The sequence below is a fragment of the Cydia fagiglandana genome, chromosome 2 (genome assembly GCF_963556715.1).
Source record: "Cydia fagiglandana chromosome 2, ilCydFagi1.1, whole genome shotgun sequence".
In the NCBI taxonomy this organism is placed as follows: Eukaryota; Metazoa; Arthropoda; class Insecta; order Lepidoptera; family Tortricidae; genus Cydia; species Cydia fagiglandana.
In genome coordinates, this window is record NC_085933.1 from 15,949,594 (window position 1) to 15,972,048 (window position 22,455).

Here is a 22,455-nt window from a genome sequence, read left to right on the forward strand (position 1 = left end):
AATAACATTGTACTCAACGTCTCTACATAATTGTATAAAATTATTTGGTGGTATGAATTTGAATAATAGACAAAGCCTAAAAGTGTGTGTTAAAATTAAGGCCTAAGTGTAAAACATGCCTCAACTGAAGAGGGCTACTTGTTGCCGAGAAAAAAACTCAACATGTAAACAAAACGAAAAATATTGTAGGTAAGTGGAGTTCCTATCCTTTAAAGCCTTTAAACTTTTACATAAGTATTATATTATTCGATCGAACCTGTATATATATAATCTTTCGCATTCCCATTTGTCCTCGCCAAATACAGATGGGAATAGGCGCTTCATATAAATTATTCCCACCTGTCCCCGCCTCATGTATGGGGGCGGTCACTTGTTTCGTGCATTACAGTGACTGACACAATACATACTTACTCGTTTCGGGAAACGAGATAATCACAAGATCTAGAAACGATATATATAGAGATCAACTAGATTTACAATAGATATCGACTAGATGTGACTTGGATATCTAAGTCATAACTTGTCGAAATCGTTCAAGAGGACCTCCAGAATCGCGGAAACGTCAAATTTGACATATCTATCTTACAAATATCGTTAAATTATCCATATCGTAACTTGTTGAGGTCTAGTAGAGATCTATTTCATTTCCCGAATCGCGCCGATACTCTCCTAAAATGACTAATGCTATGGCTAGTCAAAAGAATATGATGTGCATTGAACAAGCATAGCGAACTGAAACAGAATACTTAATCGTATAATTTTAATGGTTGAGGATTAACGACATTGTTTATCGTTTATATATATTGTCGTTCATGTCAATCATATCCTACACGTTGTCCAACATCGGTCGTTTTAGGCTGCTGCTGCTGCTGCTGGCTTTTGGACATTTTTGAACGATAAATATTCTAGGAAGGTATATTTATCTTTTTTTGTATGCAATGTCTAAAGATATTTAATATTGTGAAAGATAATATAGGTAAATCCCAATCTTGCGTTATATGCCTAATAAATAATCGAGCTAATGACCTTATAATGGATGTTTAGGCTTCTGGGGCCCGTTTCTCAAAAACTTGTAATACAAGCGGATCTCACTTTTTGAAAGCTTTTGTTAGAAAGGGACTTCCGCTTGTATTACAAGTTATAAGCTTTTGTGAAACGGGCCCCTAGTATAAATAAACCGGTTATGAATATTTACCTTCTTATTTATAGGAGATTTAAAAATTAATATTGAAAATTCTGATGACCAGAGTAAAACACAATAAACAATGGAATTATTTTTTAATTTAACTTTATAAGTTTTATAACCTACTCAAAATAGTAACATCTCTAACAATACTTATATGAAGTACATTGTACTGACTCTATACATATTTACATTAATAATTAAGATTATATCACAGATAATAAGCACATTTAAAAAGACACCGGCCACTACATATTATAAGACTATAGTCTTAACACTGACCACATATCACAAAGGCATATAAACACGAAATAGAAGTAGAAGAATAAGCAAATGAAGTACTTTCTGTCAACTTGTGAAGACCCAGGTACCTAAAGACAGAAACACATTTGAACAAGAGACACATAGAGGGTTAGTCACAAATATAAAAACCATAAACATAATTAAGCATATACATAAAATTATGAGAAATATAAAAAAAACTCATCAACATATTAAATATATATTACAAGGCACGGGAAATCTCAGTCTCAAATGGATCATTAGATCATTACTTATCAATGTTAGTTAAATCGCAAACAAGCAAACTCCAATAATTATAACTATGTAATCGAAATTTGTTAGTGTAGGCACATAATGACTATAGATACGACTAAATGAAAAGTAGCTACTTTTCCATAAAAAAGGAGTTATAGTTAGTTGTTTAGAAGAGACCTCTGCACGATTAGCAAAGAATCTTATCATAGTTATCATTTCGGAGAAACGCGGGTTTTACGCAAAACAAATTGATATAATTACTAGCCTTCGTTATTTATGACTAATCTGATAGAAATTTATAACATTAGAATCTGTTTGATCAGCTTATAGTAACAGTTTCACTTTTACACAAGCTTATCTCATAAATATAAATTAATTTTTCTCCGAGGTATAAAATAAATGTTTTATTTCCCTTAGTCACAAAAATCCACCAACATCATTAATTATAATTACCCATTAATAATTTAATATGTTAAATAACTGAAATACTTATATATTAATAAAATATAAATGCACGAGCAGCGCCAAAAAGTTATAGTACATTGTGCAATTAAGGGAATTATGGAAATAATAACGAGAGTCAAAAGAAACACGATGCGCGGAGCGCAGTGGTTTTGTGACTCTTGTTATCAATTTTCATACATAAATATAAAGCCACTATATTTACACTATGATTGTTAGATTACTTAAGAGTTATAACCACCTGATAATCAGAAACATCAGTCTCAGTATCGTTAATTGCGTCTTCTTCAGTTGCCGTCCTATCAGCACTGAATACACCGCTATTTGCAGATCCCTTTTCTGATTCCATTGTACTTTGAATGTCATACGAATTTTCAGTTGTAGTATCCGCATTATCAAAAAATATCGGTACGGTAGTTTCATCCATATTAGTGGAAATAGTCTCGGTATTATATATATCCTTTTCTCTAACCGTAGTGTAATTGAAGTCATAATCAAAAAATATCGATGCCGTAGTTTCATCTTCTTTGTAGGAATCTGTACTGGTATTTACAGTGTCAAGTTCACTAACAGCGGTGTAATTAAAATCTTTATCTAAAAATGAATCTTGTTTATCAAAAATAGTCAAGTTGTCAGTATCATACAACACGTCTACTGTAGTAGACATGAAATTGTGTTCCGTAACTATCGTGTCATCTCTTGTTGAGGTAATTTCTGCTAATGTGTTTTTAGGTGGATAAAGGAAATTGAAAAGGCTACCTTTCTTTTTTAAATGATTTATGGGACTTTTTGTTGTTAAATCCAATTCATAATCACTAAATTGTGTAAAAGTATCATGAATTGGCGTGCCTTTCTTTCGGTCCTTATTAACTTTTTTCATTGTCGCGTCCATTGCGTTTTTATCGTAATTTTTGTGTAAGTTTTCAATTAAACTTAAAACGATATCTAATAAAATATTATCTTCATTTTTAGTGTTAGGAGAATCAGTTGTACTTTTGATAATTGCATCCTCAAGATGGTTTTGATTTTTTTCTGAGTTCTCATTCATTTCTTCATTTTCAGAATCCACTTTCTGATTTTCATCGTCCTTGGAATCACCAGTTATGAAAAACAATGGATTTTGTGTAGTGATATTATTTCGTGTCGTATCATGGCTAATATTATTTGATTCATCTCTTATGTATGTCTGTTTTGTATATTTGGCTATTTCGGGTCCGAGGATATAGTCCAAGTAAGTTTTAAGTTTTTCGCACTTTGTAACCGAATTGACGTCGTTAGAACTTCCCCATACTATAAAACCAGAAGTGTGAGATTTATACATCGCTTTTAGTGCTGTTTTTAAGTCTACCTGAAAATAAGTATTGACACGGTTAAGTATATAAAATGTGGTTAATTTTTGATCACACTCATCTTTCTCAATCTTGAAAAAGCACAGGGAGGCCTTAAAAGTGGAAAGCAAAAGGCTCGGCTAAGGCTTGACATATACCTATCCTGATTGGCACTGAATAAAAGTAATAAATACGTACCTCTGACATAAATCCGCCATCCCTGTACTTGTACCAAAAGTAGGGTAGTATAGGCACCCCACGGCCCACTCGCGCACTCTCCGTCACCCTACCGCGTATGAGCCCTGCTAGTTGAGCTGAGCTTAAGTTCTTCGAACTGTACACTGAAGGGTAGAGTGCCGTACTCTCGGTCCAAAGCCAAGATATCCTGGAAATAAGACAACAATCTTGTAAACTGTGCCAGCGGAGCTATACAAAGGTAGTGACGAGTACTGTGTGCAAGTTTGTGCAAAGTTTGTTCCTTCTGTATGGCTTTGGAGCATGATTTAATGGATTTTACTACTTTATGACAATTATGACAGTACGAATCAGTAGTCGCCCAGTATGGTTTGAAGTCGCGCCAGAAAAGCGAACTTTATAGCCCCCTCCAGACTATGCGCGTGAATCGCGGGCGAAGCCGCGAACGCGAGTGTGGAGTCCAGAACGCAGACCTGCGAAATCGACTCCACACTCGCGTTCGCGGCTTCGCCCGCGATTCACGCGCATAGTCTGGAGCGGGCTTAAGACGAAAGTGGAGGACCCGCGCGAAATCGCCTTTTCATACAAACGTAGGTAGTCCTCGTTTGTCATGTTTGTATGGAGAAGCGGCCGTCCTCTTTCCTTTTAGCTTCCATTGTCTATCAGATGACTTGACTATTATTCAAAAACACTCACAAATCATTTTCTTGCTGTACGATTGTGGGGCAGGTCTCCACTGGCTTGGAGCCCGCCATATTGAAGCAGTACGGGAACCCATAGTATCCCCACTTGGCCTGCGGCCGCAGTAGGCGAGCAAGCGCTACGGTTGCCTGCATGAACTCACGTCCGGCGCGTTCGAAACGGCGCTTTGCCTGTAATTTGCAACAGGAGAATTCGTAAATTTCGCGTCAAAACTTGCTTTACGTAAGGTATTCGAAAGCTTTGTTTAAAAAAAAGAAGGATATGAAGACTGCAGATTTAGGTACTCATATGTACTGAATTCCTATACCAACTTGTTTCCAATTAGTTGCTTTATAGGTACCCAATTTGATTATCAAATCGTGATGAACCATTTGTTTTCTGTACTCAATTTTATTTGGGCTTGATACAAATTTTTTCCTATGTTTTTCCCTTTTTGCCTGGTACAGGTGTCTTTTAAAATGCAATTCCACAATTCAGTATTTTTTATTACCTAGATCTAGACCAAAAATGTTGTGTGTTTAAAAAAAATGTCGCTCTTTAATTATAAAACAATTTCAATTATCAGTTAATATACCAGTTAGGTAGTATAAGCATTAATAGAATTCAACCAAACATGTATGTTACTATAGTATCTAACTATAATAATTAGGTTAAAGCTGTCATATTCATTACGCTACGTGCAACTTTAATCATTTTAACACGCTCATTGGCTCATTGGGCTGTATAATTAACATTTAGGCAATTCAAATTGTGTTGTTAGTAGCACTCAAATGGGATGTTTCTTAGTTGGTTACGAGCTCGACTTTTAGCTAATTTAGATCGTTATATGCTCGAGAGAGCATTGATAGCAGTGATGTTACTAAGTTACATTATCTACTAAATTAATACCTACAAACTGATCTGATTAGTTTGACTTAGAGGATGGCGATGGCGCACTAATCTTTGTTGTCTCCTTCTTGATTTGACTGGGATATAAGGGTTTTGCCATTGCCACCACGAAAAAGAATACTAACAAATTCGTATTATCAAAGCGCCATTCTCTATCCTGTATGGGTTCATAGGGGTTCATAGTGCCATGGAGCTTATTTAATTAGAAATGGAAAACCGGAAATTGTCCAGTTTATTTGATACGTTTCAATTAAGTTGGACACAACATTGGCCGAACATAAATATGCACGAGGTGAAAACACGAATTCGTCTTCATAATAAAGGTATTTATACCTACCTACCACTCCGGCTAGTAAAGGCTCTCTTGATACTTGAAAAACGTACCTATGGGAAATTTTCATGTTATCCACAATAGTGACAAAGTAATTACATGCCAATTTTGAGTTGTTTTCTCATTTTGGCTGGCATAATTTTAAGTGATGAATTTGAATGATAAATATTTTAATAAAATGTACATTTGGTTTTGATTTTTAATGTTTTAGAATTAGTATTTTACTAGCGTAAGCAAAGTTTGTTTAACCCTCGTGCCTTGAGACGCTCGCAACGCTTAAAATCCCATTTTAGAACCACTTTCTACGCTCGGGGTTCAATTTAGGAATCTTTTGCTTGCATGGTTACCAATATCAGCACAAGAGGTTAAATAACAACTTTGCCTTATTATTGGTCACAGGTCCTCTAATTTAAAAAAAAATTTATTCACAGATTGTTATATTTTTTTCCATAGAACAATAGACAAAGAGTCAATCAACTAGTTCTTCGAATGTACTAAGACGTGTTTTGGTAACAAGTTAACAACCCGATTGGATATGCCAATGAATAAAGTACTGTGAGTGAATTAGGGCGCTCGCCCGTTTTGCAATCATAACATCATACCGACCGTAGCGATATATTTAGACTTTTAGAACGACAGTGAATACAGTGATGAAATGAGATATAGCTTTATAATATTAAAAATATATTTTTTTATGGTTTTTGTAGTTCAGCAGTTAGTTGGTAGATGATTGAACAATGGCACTAACAAGGAAGGGTACCCAACTGTCCGACTCCGATTTGATTTATTTTGATATATGTTATAGAGTAGTCTAAAATAACGGACACGTATTTTTTTTAGCTGCCCAAACTCAACCTGTTAGGAGAAAATGGCCTTCAAAGTACTGAAAATTGACCAAACCTTCTAATTTCTGATAAGAACTTTTTTCAAAAATATTGATAATTAATTACTGGTTTCGTTATATGTTGGAGAACATGAATAAAGAATGGGGACGTGTTTTGTCATTTCCCCACAAACTCATTTTTTATATAAAATATATACAGGTTGATTCAGGAGACGTGAGCAGGACTAACACTGCGCATTTCGTAAATTATAAGTAACTGTTTCCTATCAGTATTAGTGAGGTTAACGTTAATTTTCTAGTCATGTTGAAAAAAAAAGTTATTAATTTATTTACGACATGGATGGTCACCCTAACATTAGAATACTAAACTACCGATATTCTGTGTCAAATTGAATGTCATCACTGTCATCACGGTCTGGTTACTTTTGAAAACTCGTATGTCACTCTAGTATGACATTTTATTTTCTTCGTAAAAGAGGTTTTATGTTTATTAATTAGGTCTTGTACCCAACCATGATTGTAGAGAATTAAATTTGCCCTCACCGAAAAGTTGAAAAATAGGAAAAAGTGTGGTTGTTTCACCTAAATACGACGGTGATCGATCAATTATCAGTTACTGAGTGTGCAGGATTAGTCCTGCTCACGTCTCATGAATCACCCTGTATATATATATATATATAATAAATATATTTTTATATCAAAAATGAGTTTATTATAACTATGTATATTTGGTTAATGGCACTAAATTCATCGTTGTAACCTTATTTATGGGTTTTTAGAATCTTATATAATGCATGTTTAATTTAAAGTATGTACTACTATATAGTTTTGAAAATGTAATACGTACTATAGATAGATATTATATAAATTTAAAGATTCACTGTACAACGTTTACCTACACTGAACATTTTAGGAAACATTGATGAAAATTATTAGTATTACCCGATCTTCCCTAGATAGAAAGTCAATTTGCTTGACAAAAACACAAAAAATTTGACAATATGTACTTAAGACAACATCTACACTAATCAGCAGCTCCGTGTAGTAATAAAATTACACATTATCTATTGATATTTAATTATACGTATATATAATGGTTTCGTTAGAGTAGAACTTTTTGAAATGAAGGAAATTACCGATTATTAGGCATCCAGCCATTTCTACACAGATCGCTACTTCCCTACCAATCTTTACATCGTTTACAAAATATCTTACCTCTCTCTCTATCATGCTCTTCGTCCAAAAGGGATGCCGCTGTCTCTCTATTTGTAACGACAGGTTCCTGTACGGGGTCAGCACGCCCCAGGAGTTCTGGCGGAAAACGGGACGCCAGGACTCGAAATCTATTATGCCGATTCCTGAAATATTGGAAAGATAAAAGAAAAATAAATTAGTAATATTTCCGAAGGCTAGTCTGTTTACCTACTAATGACTTTAATTTATTATTTATTCATTTGTCAAGTTAAGACGTAAAGGCAACTTCTGTTAGTTTTCTTCCTTTTTATGAATATCGTGAAGTCCTTTTTTTCAACTTTATTTATTAGTACATAGTAAGTACTGGTGTATGATCACTATGATCAGGTATATTATTCATATATCATTCGTTCCTCTCGCATTTTAATTACTTACATACTTTTGATTGTAAGAAGCGAACAGTTCCGTGCGGTGTGCTTAGTTGGTTACCCTGACAAGTATATTACCTACCGCTCCAAGTTTTTTTAAGCTTGACAAATTCCAAGAATTCCTAGTGTCTTCCACATATCTTAGTCAGTGTTTTTATTTATTTCTTTGTTATCTTAACAATGTATTAGACACGTTGTTAAATCTAAACAAATAAAGCATCAATCGATAAGCATGTGCTCTTCTGAATCGATTGCTGCTCCTACTCATAGTGACTCAGAGCTACACCGAGACCTTCGGTATTGAGCGCGGTCAAGTGGTTTTGTTTTGTATGACATTGAAATAAAACAGGAGTGGCATGAAAAGGTGGTTGACTCCACAATGAGTACGTACGCAATGTTTGCTGTTTATCTGTCAATTTGTCCTATACTATTTTAGCATGACAATAGTTCAAAAATTAGAAGTTCATATTATGTATTTCCAGCGAGGAAACAAGATCGTTTACCTACTACTTATTTCCCGTTATGTCATCACATAAATTTAATGGTTATGTCATAAGTATGCAACCAATTGCGGTACAATTAGCTCCAATTCCGGAATCGAACCGGTGTCCGCTGACCTTGCTAGTGCTCTAATTGTAGGTGCAGACGTGATTTATGGATAACGCCAATTCACAATGCTACTAGTTTGCCAGTTCATAGCATATTGGCCCCGAGTTTCTATACAACTATGCGGAACTGAATTCCGGACGTATACTGGTTTGTCTGGCAGTTGTGCGCGCGGTAAACATTATGAATGAGGTCCAGTCGTTGTAGAGACACGCGATTTTTTTAATGTCCAGCTGCATAGATAGGTATGTCTCTACAGTCAGTAAAATAGATAGGGAGCGCAATAGTTGCCAAATACATATATCGCAAAACTTTTTTTTTTTTTTATTATGAATGGGCTTACTCATGGCCACAGACTAGCCGAGGCGTAGACGTGGCCTACGATGAAGGGAGCTCGCCCAGAAGGTGCCTGTTCACTCTTGATTTGAAGGTTGCCGGGTTATAAGAACACGGAAATATAGACGCCGGCAAGGAATTCCATTCCTTGGCAGTGCGCATAAGGAAAGTAGAAGCAAAGCGCTTCGTGCGAATTGGTGGAATATCTACCAAGTAAGGATGGAAACCGGCCGTGCGTCTAAAAGTCCGTTCGATTGACGTAAGAATTATCAAAATCGGTTCACGCGTTTGGGCTCTGGAGTGCCACATAGGAACAAACATACATACATACATACATACATACATACATACATACATATATAGGCTGATAAACACATTACCCTCCTTTGCGTCGCGCAGTCGGGTAAAAATATTTAGGTTCCACTGATATTTTGTAGGTGTTTCTTTTTATGTATTTATATCACAGTTACTTTACTTTACAGCGAAGTTAATTAATAACGTATTAAATAACGATCACAGATATTAAAGAATTTATCTTTGTTCACATTGCGGCACGGCAAAAAACCTACATAAATTATGGGCCATCAAAATAAAAATGTGTAAAATCGGTGAATCCAGGTCGCAAGCGAAGTCCATCACTTCCCTGAACTAAACGGGTAGCGTTACAATCCTAGAGTGAAGTAAACATTTGTTAGGGCAGAAACGTCAATAGTTTGTACAGTCGTCACTCGTCATAGAGACCATACCACAGTCACACATCGACACATTTAATTGACCATTTATAAGCAGGTAATGTCGCAGTCAAAAGACAAAACCCATATTTCGATGAAATAAGGTTTGATTGAGTTAAAATTTAATTCAAATCAATTCAATTTGCAAATTGCCAATTTACAGATGAATATTATTATTCTTCTGTAAATAGGCAATCTGCAAATTTATTTGTTTAAACAGACATAAGGCGTAGAGACCTCACAAATTACCGATTTCACTCCCGTATAGGTACGTGTGTAAGATCAGCGATATTTATTTCGCAATGACTTGAATCTGATTTGATATATTTAATTAACTCGTTCCTTATGTCTGTATTTTATTTTATTAGATAGGTACTGTAATAATAACTGTTCAACCAATGTTTTTTTAGGAATAATGGTTTAGAGTATTTACTCGGCAGTGACATATCTGTGTAGTATTTATTCTGTAGCGCGCACTTGGCCGTCTCGGGTTGCATAACACCATTTAGCAATTGAAGCACTTTGCTTGTTTGTAAATAGACTTGTTTATTATTATATAATGTTACCTAGTAAATATATTTTGTACTATTTACAGAGCTAATAAGAGACAATTGTAGAAAATAATCAGTCAGTGCTTTTAAATACCATAACTCCTTACTACGTCAAGTACACAGTAAACCACAGTAAGTGGTATACAGTAAACCACTTTTAAACATGGTGATCCTTATGCCAATAGGGACAACGTTCATTCGCGACTGTATGATTGTATGGCGATAATAACGTAAATGTCCCGATAGTTGGCGCCTTCAATCTAGATTCCAAATCACTAGAAGTGATAAATGGACTGGCTAATATTGGACTTAGGCTGCGAAACACTAAAACGTTTACCTTGGGTATACGGTTTTACCTCAACAGTACAAAATTAACGTTACATCACTGAATCTTTCCACTGCTCTCCATCTTTGGAACTTTGCGAAACAGATAGGTTTAGCGAGCTGTAAAATTGCATGGACACATTATATATGGATTTCATCTATATAGTGCTCATGTACTTTTGTGGCTGTATGAATTGTTTTATGAGAGCTCACCGCTGAAGTCAGGGTCCGGTACGGCCTGGTCCAGCACGAACCGGAACGCGGTGAGGTGCTCGTCCAGGTCCCCCTCCTGCGGCACCCCGCCGTTGCGGGTCCTCAGCTTGCCGCTGCTCTCCTCCTGCAGGGTCGCGGGGAAGAGCCCGGGGTCGTACAGAATGTTTATGAGAGCTCACCGCTGAAGTCAGGGTCCGGTATGGCCTGGTCAAGCACGAACCGGAACGCAGTGAGGTGTTCGTCCAGGTCCCCCTCCTGCGGCACCCCGCCGTTGCGGGTCCTCAGCTTGCCGCTGCTCTCCTCCTGCAGGATCGCGGGGAAGAGCCCGGGGTCGTACAGAATGTTTATGAGAGCTCACCGCTGAAGTCAGGGTCCGGTATGGCCTGGTCAAGCACGAACCGGAACGCAGTGAGGTGTTCGTCCAGGTCCCCCTCCTGCGGCACCCCGCCGTTGCGGGTCCTCAGCTTGCCGCTGCTCTCCTCCTGCAGGATCGCGGGGAAGAGCCCGGGGTCGTACAGAATTGTGATCTTTGGAGGAAAAGTTTAATAATCGATTATTATGACGTTCTTTGTAGGTTTTTATATACATAGAAATTCTTTTAATTTTGGGGTTAGAAATAAAAAATCGCACTCCATTTATTATTCTATTTGACTATGAGTGTTTTGTTACTTGCACACCTTTGCTTTGCTCCTGGCCTTATAAGTAAAAGATCTAATGCCTAATCTCACTATCTCTAGACGATGTGTGTTAGATTATAAACCTGATAATTTTTAAGCTATTTATAAATGAGCTGAATTCTAAGCCATAAAATTTGCTTAAAAATTTAAGATATGCATTAGGTTCATATGTAGAATTTGATTTATATGTATCTAGATTACCTGCTCTCCTTGAAAAGTGTCATTCTGGTTCTGTATAATCCCGTACTTTTCGAACAGGCTGTCGAAATCGATCTTCTTGGATTTGCACTGGAGGGTGGGCACGTTCCAGTATACTTGGAACGGCCTAACTTTTCGGACGGGCGCGTCTGATGGCCGTTCTATTACGTAGTAGTTACTGAAAGATGGAATAAGACAACTGTTTTGACAACTTTCACTAACCATTATACATAATATTTATTAATTTAATCTAAATGTATAAAACTAGGTAATGTCTCTGGTGTCGTTATGTTTTTGACAACTTCAGTTCCAGCTTGTACAGTCAGCAGTAACGTGCCAAACTATGCGTCAAAAGTACCTACTATTCTTTAACAGCTTTACAAAAAAGATTTCTCATGATTGTCTCTATAATATCCAGAACAACAACACTGTAGCAGATACTTTTGAACGCAAATTGTAAAGACTCATTAATATTTTGAAAAAATAATTGAGGGTGTCTTTTGGTGCACTGTTTCATCAGCTACCTTTGACGCTGACTGTACTTGGGAACAGTGAAAAATCAAGAACGTGTGAACTGAAACTTGAGCGCGGTGCGCTATGTGGATTCGCTATGCTACCGACCGCCTGCACGCTGTGCGCGTACTTTGCATATTCAAGGCACTTAAAAATTTTATTCTCGTCCAGGATTATAAATTATTATTCTTACTTTGTTTCGGAATGACGACATGGTTTTTCGACATAAAATTTCCATTGTGTACTTGTGTAGGAATCAGGTCTTATTAAGTATGTGGACGGGTCGGGTTATTCCCTCCACCTACTACCTAGTTACCACCAAGTTTTTGCCAGTGGTAACTACTGCAATTTTTTTCCATCTGTTGCCAGAGTGGTAACAGCTGAAAAAGCAATTCCTAGTGGTTACCATCAAAATGAGATGCAGTAGCAGTAGTTACTGCGATTATTTTTTCTCAGTAAGTAGTTATCATGTACTTAATGTACAATACAATACTTAATGATAAAATAATGTAATGTTCAATATTGATAAAAATACCTAGACAAATAAAGTATTATATCCCTATATCCAGTATCCATCAAATTAAATTGTACTTTCAAGATACTTTACGAGTAACAAGAACACGTGAATTGGGAGCGACTTTTTGTCCGTCTTCTACTCCTACATCAATTTCAATCCTTTTTCTTGTGTTCGTTAACTGCTAGCGTGGGCTTTAGTTTTTTTAGTCACAAAAAGTGAGCTGGAAGTTTTTATTAGAGTGCTCTATTTTTTATTTAATAGCATTTTATTTCTATACCAAATTATAATTAACGTCTGAATTTATAATTCACTTACTTATTGCCGGATTCGAACTTTAAGATACGTCAATTAATAGATCTGCAAACGATATGGATTAGATATGTCAGTGTCAAAAGTGACGTATTTGTTTGAAGAAACGTCATATTTGACACTGACATATCTAATCTATATCGTTTCCAGATCTATTAATTGACGTATCTTAAAGTTAGAATCGGGCCGTTACTTAACACAAATAGGTAGGTTTTGGACTGAAACAATTTTATGTTATATAGTCTTAATATTATACCTAGGTATTATTTTAATATTATTTTAATGATTATAATACAAATTCACACACAGCCAAATAACTTCTCACCAATGATCTGTGTGAAGCGGTTAATACCTATAGATATTTCAGAATACAATACATTTATCTGCGGAACTCTAAAACTCAGTAACTTGCAAAAAATTGCTAGAACTGAGCTCTATTCATTCATTGAGATTAATCTACTTTTCCCAGAATAAACTTCACGAGAAGGTAGATTTGTTTTTTGGTAAATAAATGTTGATTATTTTGTTTCCAATTATATACCTACATATTCTGTGCTTGTGTCCTGAAACAGGTGAAAAAGTTGTCCATGACCAGATTACCATTTTCATGGTACCTACCTAGCTATATTAGGAACACTGATACTTTACTTTCATGCAACCTTAAAATAGTAAGTACCTATTAACCCAAACTGCAGCAGACAGCTGCAGACGTGTAAACAGACAGACGTTTAGACTTATTGCGAATTGGCTATTCAGCTCCGGACACCCGACCTTGCAGATTCACGTACTTTTGTCAAACGTGCGGAATTTGTTGTAAATAAACAACACATTCTGACCAGATAGTGCGTACGAAGCGCGTACGGTATGTATGAGTGTACTCGTACGATAGATAATGCTGTTAGTAAAACGGTTGGACATTCTGATGTCGACAACGCATCTTTGAACGGATCTTAAAAAGATAATACTTTTCGAGACCTGCCATCTTGCTACCCCACTTTATGTCTTTGACACGGTTGTGAATATCATATAGGAGCACCTACACAAAACTGTATTTGTACTATTGATATGATAAGTTGATCTTTACTAATACCATAAATTTGGTCGGCATGAGTTGTCCCTGGACCGGTCGTAACCGATAGCAACTACCAGTTTTCATGTCTCAAGCTCATGCACTATAGTAATGCAAGCTAATGCAAACACTTTTAGGTACATAAGCGCAAGCCGGGTGATATTTAAAATAACTTTGTTAGAAGATCGAAGTGATCCCATAAGAGCTTCGAACAATCGGAACTTAAAGAATTGTATATAATGGATTTCTACTGTTAACTTTTCTTTTTACAACGTTTATTAACATTTTATAGGAATTCGGGAAGAACGCAAAATTTAACAAAACCTGTAAAATTATGAAAATACTTACACACTATTTAAATAAAACCTAACTGGTGAACTTGGGTTTTGGGTTTTTATATCAAAATGTTAATGTAATGGCAATCACGTGCCAAAGTTGGCACTGATAACTGTTTGAATTGGCTATATTCAAATACACGCATACACATGGTATTTTAGTTGTTAGACGCAGGTCCATCGCACCTAATTGTAAGTAATTTTAGAGCAGCATTGACATTAACACCATATGTGCGGGTCATTGCCTTCTTACGTCATACCTATTGTACGAGTTTGTGGAACGAGACGTAATAATAATTATTACATATTATGTACTGATTGTTTGTTTATTTATTTATTTAGTCAAACTAAGGATGGAACCCACATTTACTAAGAACATTTAGCAATAATTAAAAAGTTTGAGTATACATATTTTCTTTTGTTATTGTTGTTTTTTCAGTAAAGCATGTATAAAACTTCATGGGATGAAAAACATCACGACGATTTATCGATCAACTTATTTACCGATCATATCTTAATACATTTGGGTTTAGGTAGGCACCTTTAGTTAATTATTTGTAAATTGGTTTCATAGAACCATATGGTATAAATGTCGCTTTTAATTTATTTATGAGGAAACAACTGGAAATTTTCATCAAATTACTTTGCCACTCTTGTGGATAAAATGCAACATTTTCATCAGTTTTTAAAGAATAAGAAAGCCTTTACGAGTACAATATTAATGGACTCGTATGAGACCTATACGAATGGAGGTCCAAGGGGGAGGCCTATGTTCAGCAGTGGACGTCTTATGGCTGAGATGATGATGATGATGATGAGACCTATTCAAATAGGCTACGAGAGATTTACAATAAGATTACTTCGAAACTGGGAAAATTGATGGAAAGAGAAACATAACTACCAAGTTTTACACGCCCTGTAACGGCACTGTTAGAGCATTCTTGATAATGCACTTCATATTTAATTGATTACTTACTATATTTATCATTTACTAGGGTTAGAGCCAACGTAGCTTTATTTGACGCATTGTAATATGCCTACTTGGTTTCTATCTTATCTTTATCGTTATTGGATCTTGTCTTGCATACTTAATTACCGTCGCGAACATCGTCGAACGTCGTCGGTTTAACTGGGATAACTCGAGTAACTCCGGGCAACTCGTAACTTCATCAACGGATTTACGAGATAACCAACTCACTGGCAAACAAATTGGCTGACGACCCAGTTTCAGGGATCGATACAACTATTTACAGTTGACAAATATTTGCCTTTCGGCAGGTGGCCTTAAATCGTAACATTATCAAAAATGCTGAAAAATTGTCTCAAGCATTATTCTTGTTGGCGTTTTTATTTTTGTAATATTTTTGTTACTGGAAATGTTAATAAACTGATTATCAATAACAAATGCGTGTCAGACCTTTCATAATGGAGGGTTCCGTACCTATATACGATGTATGAATATAATACAACAAAAACCATACAAACAAAAGAATATGTCTTAGCGGCACTTGTCCTTTTAATAAGAAGCGAAGTATATTTGAAATTTCAAAAGGATATTTTTATAAACTAAAAACTTTAACTAAACTTTATAAAGTTATTTTTTTTAAACTAGCTATTGAATGACGTCCAACATGTAAAGGGGCCCACTGATTACCAGGCCACCGGACGATATCGGCCTGTCAGTTAGAACAAAAATTTGACAGTTCTGAACAACTGATCGGCCGATATCGTCCGGCGGACTGTTAGTTAGTGGTCGGCTTTAACTATTGACAAACTGTTTTGACCTACATGCATAAATAATGCCGTATATATGTGTAATCATATATAATTTTAACTTATAGTATAAGGTAAGTAGCGGCTCGTAAAATTATTGTTACTCGTAACTACGTGTAAGTAGGGGCGACACATACGCAATAAAATCTCTTTTTTGTAGATTTAATTTTATTACTTTGTCGCCATGATCAATTATGTACCTATCCATGCCAAATAACAGATTTCTAGCACTAAAGATCACGGAGCAAAGCCAGTAAAGCCACGGACGGACAGACAGACGGACATGGCGAAATTATATGGGTTCCTAGTTGACTACGGAACCCAAAAAAGATGCCCACGTGGTGTGCCACGGCAGTGTTTGTTATTTTATTATTATTCACACTTGTAAATATTTAAAACACCTTTTGTGTACCTAGGTACAGATAATGCGATTTGTATTTTGCCCTAATTTTGTAACAAGTTTAAATAAACCAGATAACGAGTTTCACGGAATTTTACAACCACTCGACGTTACATGCGAGAAATACATATATTTGCGACAACAATATTTACTTTAATAAAATTCTTAATACCGACCGAAAAAATCTGTTGTTAGGTACCGAAAGATAAGGATAGTCACCCAGCCAAAAAAATATCGGGATGATGCTATGAAAAGTAACGATAAATGTCCTATATGTATACATTATTGACGTTACGATTGGCGATTTCCATGAACGATTGACGTCTTTGCTTTCCCCTGGAGTAATATTAGATTTTTTTTGCCCGTTAAATTTGGAGGTATTTTTTCATCAGTCTGTAATTTATGGGACAACACAAAACAATTTGACAACCTATATATAACTAATAATAGTTATATATGATATATAGGTTGTATATGATATATAGATCAAGAGAAATAAAGTAGTAGTAGTAGTAGTAAAATACTTTATTGTACAAAAAGAAACATAAAACATGAAAGAACACACATCATTAGTACAAAGGCGAACTTATCCCTTTCAGGGATCTCTTCCAGTTAACCCTTGAGCAGTTGAGGGAAAATTGGAGAACGGTAGACATAAAAGCTGTACTAAACGGCATAAAGATAAAATATTTAATATCCTACAAGATAGGTAAACCTATATCCTACTATAATTATGTACCTATATACAAAGTATGGGATATGAAATATAACAAATATGTAAACAACTATATATATTTAAAATATATAATACATATAATACATTGTATATGATATAATACATATATACTAAAACTACCTAACCGCATACATCTTTTAGATTTCAAGTTCCGTCCGAAAGCCATAACTTTTTTAAATTCGCCTTTAGCGATGCGACCGATTGACACTTACGAAGAGAAGACGGTAAGGAATTCCATAATTTGACAGAGTACACAGTAAAAGACTTGTTATAGGAACGGTGTTTGTGTGGCGGGATAGCCAGAGAGAGATCTGCACTGGAACGGAGCCGGTGCCCGCTGCCGTCTGCTAAAAATTTAAACCTCTCCGAGAGATAAGGGGGAGAAGAAGGAGAGAAAAGGACGTTAAATAGAAGGGAAAGTACATGAATGTCTCTACGACGCCGAATGGGCAGCCATTTGAGTTGGGAGCGGAAAGATGAAATGTGATCAAATTTGCGTAAGCCAAAAATGTATCTGATGCAAACATTTTGCAAACGTTCAAGCTTGTCAAGTAGTTCCTCAGTGAGATCCAGAACAGCAATGTCCGCATAATCAAGAAGGGGAATTAGCAGAGAACGTGCTAGCATGACTTTCGTGTGGACAGGGAGGAAACTCTGCAGCCGACGAAGCGAGTGCAGGGAAGCAAAAAGCCTCCTACTGGTTTCAGTCACGTGGGATGACCAAGAAAGAGTCTGATCCATGACAATGCCTAAATTTCTTACAGTGGCTGAGAAAGGAATGTGTGTTCCATCGAAGAGAATTTTAGGCATTGTCACTTCAGACAACTTAGAGATGAAGTGAGGACTCCCAATGAGAATTGCCTGCGACTTTTTCGCGTTAACCATGAGGCCAAAAGATGTTGCCCAGTCGCGAATAGAGTCAAGATCCCCGTTAATTTGGCTTATTAGTGGTCCTAAATTATCTATACTAGCCGCTGAGTAAATTTGCAAGTCATCTGCATAAAGGTGGTAGGAAGAAACAAGCGATAAATAGGTATATAAATACCTATTTATTTCTCTTGATCTATATATACAGTAGATAGCTACATAATAATTTATTCATCACACATGGTAATAGGTACCTACATTAAAACGTTACATAGTTTCCAAGCAAGAAGAAAATTATCAAGTGAATGATAGCATAAAAATTCCGGCGCTCGTTAAAAAAACCTAAAAAACGGCACTGATATAAGTTTATAAACAAACATTCTGTAAAAAGGCCAGTCGGTCATAAGTAATGAAAACTCTTTGTTAGCCTGCTTTCTTTCGTTGTTTTTATCTAAATAATAACTAAATCGACTTTTAATATTATACCGAATTCAACATAGTTTTTAGTTTTAATTTAGTTTTTGTTTTATAGATAAGTTAGTTTATTTTTATTTTTAATATTTGTATCTACCTTATAAATAAATATAATCTATTCAACATATAAATAACATAAGATATTTCAGACCACCATGGCCCGCATAATGAAACCCGACGGAGTCTCATATCAGATAGTTGACCTCCGTTTTTATGTGTGGCCGTAAAGCCTGTCCTATCCTCATGTCTAGTCTGCATATTTCAGGGCTAGGCCACTATAAGTATTTATAGCCCTCATTGTCTGAGAATTCGCGATAACCCGTAGCATTTAGTATTTTTACAAAGGTCTAATAAACCACATGACACGCAATGCTAATGTTTCATACGGGGCACTGTTGTCATATTTTAGTCTGACTATTTTAACTGAGTTAAAAAGATAGAGGTTTTTATTCTAACGAATACTTTTTTTGTTACTCTCAAATTCAAAGCGATGCAAACCGATTTTAGATTAATTATGTAATATATTGGTGTAATCCTATGATGATAGTGTAATTTTTATTAAAGCTCAAATATGACGGTGGTGGCGGTGGAATCTATGACGGTATACTCCTCAAATATCACGATCATCACCTATCGTTGTCCCGCGATCTTGCCACGGGTCACTAATATAGTGCTATTAGGGTCAAATTGTCCATCCAATATATTTAGTATATTAACCTACTGATGATGTCGCACTTCAAAGCGCTGGTGGCCTAGCGGTAAGAGCGTGCGACTTTCATTCCGGAGGTCGCGGGTTCAAACCCCGGCTCGTACCAATGAGTTTTTCGGAACTTATGTATCATTTGATATTTGCCAGTCGCTTTTCGGTGAAGGAAAACATCGTGAGGAAACCGGACTAATCCCAATAAGGCCTAGTTTCCCCTCTGGGTTGGAAGGTCAGATGGCAGTCGCTTTCGTAAAAACTAGTGCCTACGTCAAATCATGGGATTAGTTGTCAAGCGGACCCTATTAGGCTCCCATGAGCCGTGGCAAAATGCCGGGATAACGCCAGGAAGAAGAAGAAGAAGATGTCGCACTTCAAAAAACTGTAATGTTTTTGCGTATTTTCGCGCTACAAAGTCAAAGTTATTGAGTTAGTTGCTAACAATGTTTTATGGATTATTTAATATTCTGAAATAAAGTTTTTTTTTTATTGATACACATAAATATTTTTTTCTGAGGACGGGCAATCATGTTGCTCATATCATATTAAGTATTATTTATTATAATTTCGTTTTTACAAACATGCATGCCTATTGCTCCAAAAATCTAAAATATTTTATAGATTAGCTAAAAGCAAACCCTCAAAGGGTGGGTGGGTGTCTCATAAGCACTCGTTAAATGCTTCTACTATTTATGAACCTTTTGGTTTTGCGCAGTATTTGTATGTGCAGTATGTTATACCTATTAATTTAAATTATACCATTGTGGGAATGTTACGTTACGTAGGATATGATATTATGATTACTTACTTATATATTTCGTAATTATAACAAGAATTACATACTCGGATACTTCAATTTATAAATAAAGTAACTGGGTCTCTAAAGCGAATCTCATTCCGCATAATTTCCGCGTGTCGATTAATTGAAGCAAATTGAGCATAGGAATATGTCGCCCATTGCCAACATACCAAACAATATCAATCTTTTTATTTTAAATGATTATAGATATTATTATGCATTCTCGCATTTAAATCACTTCCAATAGTTATTTGTTTTACAAGGGGGCAAAGTTGTTGTTTAACCGCTCGTGCTAATATTGACACCCGAGCAAGCGAAAGATTCGAAAAATAGAATCTTGAGCGTTGCGAGGGTTTCAAAGCACGAGGGTTAAACAAAATTTGCCCCCGAGTGAAACACAACAATTTTCACCACACCAACCCGAAGCAAATATTAAATGTAAAATATCAAACAAAATCAAACCAAATCAAATCCAAATGAATGTTATTAAATATGTATCATCCAAAATCATCATTTAAAAGTCAATTCTACTAGCAAACACAAGGAAACAACTCAAAATTTGCATTAATAATCAAATTGCCTCACATGTGAATAAAATGCAACTTTGCTATCCGTTTTTGAAGTGCAAAGTAAGCCTTTCGGTGTGGTGAAAAATATAAAAATGCCTCGTCTAGTTTACCTATGTAATTGAAATGTAGTCGCCGCCGTGTCAAGATATTTTTCACGGCTTTGTTAGTAAATATTTTCACAGCTGCGTTGTACATTAACAACCACAAGGGAAAGCTTCGTATGATGTAAATTACCCATTGCCGAATCCATTGAAAGTAAATTGTTTCCTCTTTATGAATGAACTAAACACATAAATATCGCAGTGCTAACTAGTAACCTGCCATTCGAAAATATACCTTAACTATGTGAGTTAAGCTCTTCATCGAGTGCCTTAAAAAACTAAATACGACGACAAAATATTTCGGATAGTTTACTTTTATCGTTAGCTCGCTTAAAAAACTGATGTGAAGAGAGAGCTAAAGTCGGCGCAATCTAGGACCACATATTTGACAGTTATGTGTCAAATATGTGATCTTAGAAAATTTTCACTATAGTGAAAATGCGACCCTTTGTAGTTTAGTTGTTTATGTTATAGGTAGATGAGAAGGATGTAACTTGCTCTACATTTTGAAATGAGTCATTTTCGCAGTTGCTTAGCAACGTTTGTATATCATCAATGTGACATTGATTTAAAATTATGAATTTACCTACGTTGTAAAATATTTCGTCAAATTCTTGTTTTTCACCTTAATTTTATTATATTCATATTTACTACATATTTCCTATTTTTTTAATAGGTACATAATAATTATGCACCTACAAAGTAAGAATATTTTTTACGATGTGGCTATAAAAATACCATTTAAATATTTATTAAATACAAACGATAATTTTCCCCAAGTACTATGTCACTGGACATTGTATGGCAACGGTAAGGTTTTTGTTTATACCTACTTATTAGTCGTTTTCGACTTCCGTGTGTCAGTGACTTGCCCCGTTATAAATATACCTAATTGGTACGATGCCAAAAGAATTCATTAAGGGAGCTCTTCTTCTTTATTCCTTAAGTAAATAAAACATATTTACTCACCCAGACTCATCACATCTAACTGCACAGCCAGCAATAATTAAAAACACAAGTAAATTCATTATGAATTAAGGAATCACTTAATATTACGTTTAATTATCTAACTAAAATGTTTGAAATTATTTAAAACAACACAATGAGTCCTCCAAAACATCCCTCTAAATGAATTTGAATGTTTTAAAATAATTTAGGTTTCCCGCCAACTTTTGACTTTGACGTTTAGTAGGATGCGTTCGCCTGCCATGCGCGCTCACTTCGATGTGTGGTGTTGGTGTGTTGTCTGGTGTACATGACACTTTCAATAAGGACTAGTGTAGCTGCTTGCTTAAACCCGCATACTCAAAGAGTTGTGTGTTTTTTTTTTGTCACGCGCTCTGAATATTTTTTGTTTGTTATTGATAAAGCCTTTTTAGTGACGCCTTAGGAATTTAAAACGTTTAAAGTTCACAACACTATAAGGTGTGATACCTCGACCTTTTACACGTAATTATTATTGTCGAATCATTTTTATAGGTAGATGTCTATTTTAACTTGCGTTATAATTTTATCGCGTCAATTCTTTTAAAAGCTTCGATTTTACTTATCAAACACAAACG

General features: G+C 35.6%; 1 protein-coding gene across 1 annotated transcript; it reads right to left on the minus strand.

Annotated features, from left to right (window-relative positions):
• Positions 1-1,261: 1,261 nt before the first annotated feature.
• LOC134677114 (hyaluronidase PH-20-like) lies at positions 1,262-22,121 on the minus strand. Its single transcript, XM_063535574.1, has 8 exons — positions 21,863-22,121; positions 11,732-11,906; positions 11,212-11,380; positions 7,686-7,828; positions 4,402-4,577; positions 3,709-3,895; positions 2,424-3,530; positions 1,262-1,554 (listed from the first exon to the last, which is right to left on the minus strand). Exons 1-8 carry the CDS (start codon positions 21,919-21,921, stop codon positions 1,447-1,449), a joined length of 2,124 nt encoding a protein of 707 aa, XP_063391644.1. The 5' UTR covers positions 21,922-22,121; the 3' UTR covers positions 1,262-1,446.
• Positions 22,122-22,455: the final 334 nt, after the last annotated feature.